Genomic DNA, 3,941 nt, shown 5'->3' with positions numbered 1-3,941 from the left:
CATCCCAGAACCAGTCCCCACCCTCCTCTCCCCAAAACCAAAATCAAAGACAGAGAATGGGGGCCTTACCCTCCCCCACCCAGTGACACATGTGTGAGCTCTACCCCTCTGCCACCCCATGACCTAGTAAGTGGGATCTTCCCCTCCCCCACTCCATGATCCAGTGTGTGGGATCTTCCCCTCTCCCCTTACAGGAAGAGTCTTTATTTGGATGAAGGGATGAATCCATCATCCTCCTGGATTGTTATCCTCTGAGGACAGATTTTCAGAGGCTCTGTGTTTTTACCTCCATCAGTGAGACCTGGACTGAAGTAAGGATAGATTTTCTCAGTGAAAGTCGCAGTGAAAGTGTAGGTATGGATCTTGTTCTCTAAGTTATAAAAGGACACCTTCCCTCCCTCATAATCCAGACAGATTCGGATCTTCCTCAGATTCACTCTCAGCTCTAACTGTTTCCACGGTTCCTCACCAGCCCAGCATTCATTCCCGTCTCTCAGAATCACTGTCCAGTATCCATTACCTGGATTCAGGTAGACATCTCCCTTCCTGTTGATGGACTCCTCGGCCACTCCCACATTCCAATGAGTCTTGTTCCCCACCTCCACCTCCCAGGAATGTTTTCCTGATATGAATCCCTCTGATCCCAGGACAAAGACAAGGTAATCAAATCTCTCATGATTGTCAAGAATCAACTGTTGATTCCTTGTGTGTCTCACAGTGCTCAGATCCTCGGAGAGGAAAAGGGGAGGAGCTGCTGTATTAGGGTCCAAGGTGACTGGAGCTGGGAACAGAGGGACACAGGTAAAATATTAGTCACACTCACTGTAACTCTCACAGTCGTTTAGTGACTGGGAAAATCAACAATGATTCAGAATTAGAAATCAATCCACGGGGAAGAGTTTCAACAGTGCTTGGGGAAACTGGAAAAGACAGATGGAGGAAAGTGTTACTCCAGGGGGATAGACCCTGCAATGAAGCTGTGGAAACTCCATTACATAGTGAGTGTGGCAGAGAGAGGAAAAGAGGGTATGTGACAGAGAAAGAGAAGGAAAGCTACAGAGAGAGAGAGTGACAGTGATAGAGAGGGAATGTGAAGGAGCGTGTGACAGAGAGACTGAGGGTGTGCGACAGAGAAAGAGAGAGAGAGAAAGTTACAGAGAAAGAAAGTGACTGAAAGAGAAATACAGAGAAAGTGACAAAGTGAGTGCGTGACAGAGCGAATGTGCAACAAAGCAACTGTGTGGCCAAGAGAATTTGTGACCAAGCGAGTGTACAACAGAGAGTGGGTGTGGCCAAGAAAGTGTGTGACTGAGACGGTGTGTGACAGGGAGAGTCTGCGACTGGGAGAGAGAAAATTAATGAGAAAGAGAGCAGCAGAGAGAGATAGTGACAGTGAGAGTGTGTGACAGAGAGTGACATTGTGAGAGAGTGTGACATTGTGAGAGAATGACATTGTGAGAGAGAGAGAGAGAGAGACAATGTGACAGAGAGACACAGAGAGATGGTGTGTGTCACAGAGAGAGAGAGACACACACATTTTATATGACAGAGAGAGATAGAGACAGTGTGTGTTATAGAGAGAGGGAGAGAGAGGTGATGTGTGTGAGAGAAGGAATGGATCTGTGTGACAGAAGAGAGAGAGAGAGAAATAGTGTGCGTAAGAGAGGGCGTGCGTGTGTGTCTGACAGAGAGAGACAGTGTTTGTAACAGTGTGTGTGTCTGTGTGTGTTTGAGAGAGAGAGAGAGAGAGACTGTGCATGACAGAGAGAGAGACTTGCAGACTATCCCAGGTCTGAGAGCTGCCCACATCAACAAGGACCTCTGTCTGGAAGCTGCAGCCACTGACATCAGTTTAATTGAAGGCCTTTTGCAGGAAACAGATGGTCACTTGTGACCAGTAGCCTCTGTGTCCAGAGTCCTAGTAGACACAGAGAAGGGATTTTCCACCTGTGAGGGACATCTATTAGTGACCTGTCGGACAGTGAAATATTGACCTGTTTTCACTGGCATCCGGTCTCTTGAATCACTGACCATTACAACTAAATCTGACTGCTATTAGACAGAACAATAATGAAGGAACAGCATCAAGTACCAGAATAACCAAATGAACTTTATGACAAAGTGGGAGAAACATTAAGGTAAACAATGGATGATCCTAAACTCACAGCTCATCTCAAAAAACCCAGGAAAACTCCATAGACAATGGATGTGGAGTTGGAAAAGCACAGCAGGTTAGACAGCATTGGAGGAGCAGGAAAGTCAAAGTTTTGGGCCAAAACCCCTCATCTACCTGCAGTGCTTTTCCAGCTTCACATCTATTGACTCTGGCTTTCAGCGTCTGCAGTCCTTATTGTCTCCAGGAGAACCCCATACTTGACTTATACAGGGTGACCGGAAAACTGAGGGAGGATTCAGGAACCTTCCCTCAGAGAAGTGATATTTATGTCGGTGGCTCTTGTTTTGTGGAAGATGGATAAAGATAAATAGAATTCTGGATCAATAATCGACAAAGGAAGGTTGAAGGAGCAATGTCTCTTCCAAATACTAGGAATGTCCAGCAGGTGGAAGTGGTTACTATGATTCTGTGATCAGTCAATTCTGTACTAAGTCAATTCTGTACTATCACAGAAAATTGACTGAAATGAAATCTTATCAGTTACAAAGAAAATTAAACATTTATTATAAAGAGACAGCTCCATTCTACTCATAATTGTGATAACTGTTGGAAAGCTGGTGTCAGGAAGCTCACACTCACCTGTATTAATCACTGTCAGCATCTTTTTCCACACTCTGTACTTGCCCACACTTATTAAAGAGTAAACCTTTTGTGGCTCTGGGAGAGTTTGCTTCACTCTGAAACAGGAGATAAAGTTCAGCGTTGGATCATTCCAGGGTGAGGAAGGGATATGTTAGAAACAAAAATCAAATCAAAGATGTAAATTTTACCTTTCCTGTGTGTCTGGAAGTTTCTGTGGAACAAGAACAATTTTTATTGCATATGTTTAGAGAACCCTTTATTACAAAAAGTAAAGTCCCAGACCGGACTCCCCAAAACATGAACATTTTAAATTCAGGAAGTTATTGGACTGTGTCTTCCTGTCCTCACTGGACTGAGTTATACCACAATAAGGAGAAACTTCTTCAGCAAGAGTGTGGTGAATCTATGGAATTCACTGCCACAGAAGGCTGTGGAGGTCAGGTCATTGAGTATATTTAAGACAGAGATGGATAGGTTCTTGATTGTCAAGGGAATCAAGTGTTACAGATAGAAAGTGGGAGAATGGGTTTCAGAAACTCATCAGCTATGATTCAATGGTGAGACAGACTCAATTGGCTAAATGGCCTAATTTCTGCTCCTAAGTCTTATGGTCTTATCACAAATAACTCAACCTTACTGCACAGAATGACTCACAGAGATACAATACAAATGGAAAATCCTCATGGATGTCAAATTGCTGGAATTAGTTTATTATTTACAGATAGTTTCTTTTAATGCTTTCATGTTATAATGTGCCTGTGTCCTGGAGATGAGTGTTTCTGGGAACCTACATTAGGTTTGTCCAATAGAAATCACTGATTCTCTTGGAAAGAGGGTAAAGCTGCAATGTTAGTTTTATGTTCAGTATCAGGATTCATCAAACTGTCTTTGAATCTTGGTTTGCATCTTTATGAATATATCTTAACACAAATCTTAAGATATCTCTATACAAAGTTACTAAAGCATTTCAGTTCTGTACAGCAGCATATGGAGAAACAAAGGAGTGTGACTCTATCCAGCAAACAAACCCAAGGCATTTCCTAACTGTACAAGACTATATTTACTTGCATACGAGGATAGGGCAGGGGCTGGGGTGGAGGGAGCAGGTGGAATACAATAATTGATCAGACCCCATCTAACTTCACTAGAAAGAGCTTACATGGTGGTCTTTCTCCACTGCGCC

General features: G+C 43.4%; 1 protein-coding gene across 1 annotated transcript; it reads right to left on the bottom strand.

Moving 5' to 3' along the window:
* Positions 1-203: 203 nt before the first annotated feature.
* LOC109926584 (zinc-binding protein A33-like) lies at positions 204-2,969 on the bottom strand (the record flags this gene model as incomplete). The annotated part of the gene is made up of 3 exons (XM_020526419.2): positions 204-781; positions 2,756-2,853; positions 2,947-2,969. Coding segments are annotated over 3 exons (699 nt in total), but the record flags the coding sequence as incomplete, so codon positions are not given.
* Positions 2,970-3,941: the final 972 nt, after the last annotated feature.

This window comes from Rhincodon typus, unplaced genomic scaffold (genome assembly GCF_021869965.1).
Source record: "Rhincodon typus isolate 14 unplaced genomic scaffold, sRhiTyp1.1 hic_rhity00000808, whole genome shotgun sequence".
In the NCBI taxonomy this organism is placed as follows: domain Eukaryota; kingdom Metazoa; phylum Chordata; class Chondrichthyes; order Orectolobiformes; family Rhincodontidae; genus Rhincodon; species Rhincodon typus.
Note: the sequence above shows the minus strand (reverse complement) of the source record. Positions and strands in the feature narration are given on the sequence as shown.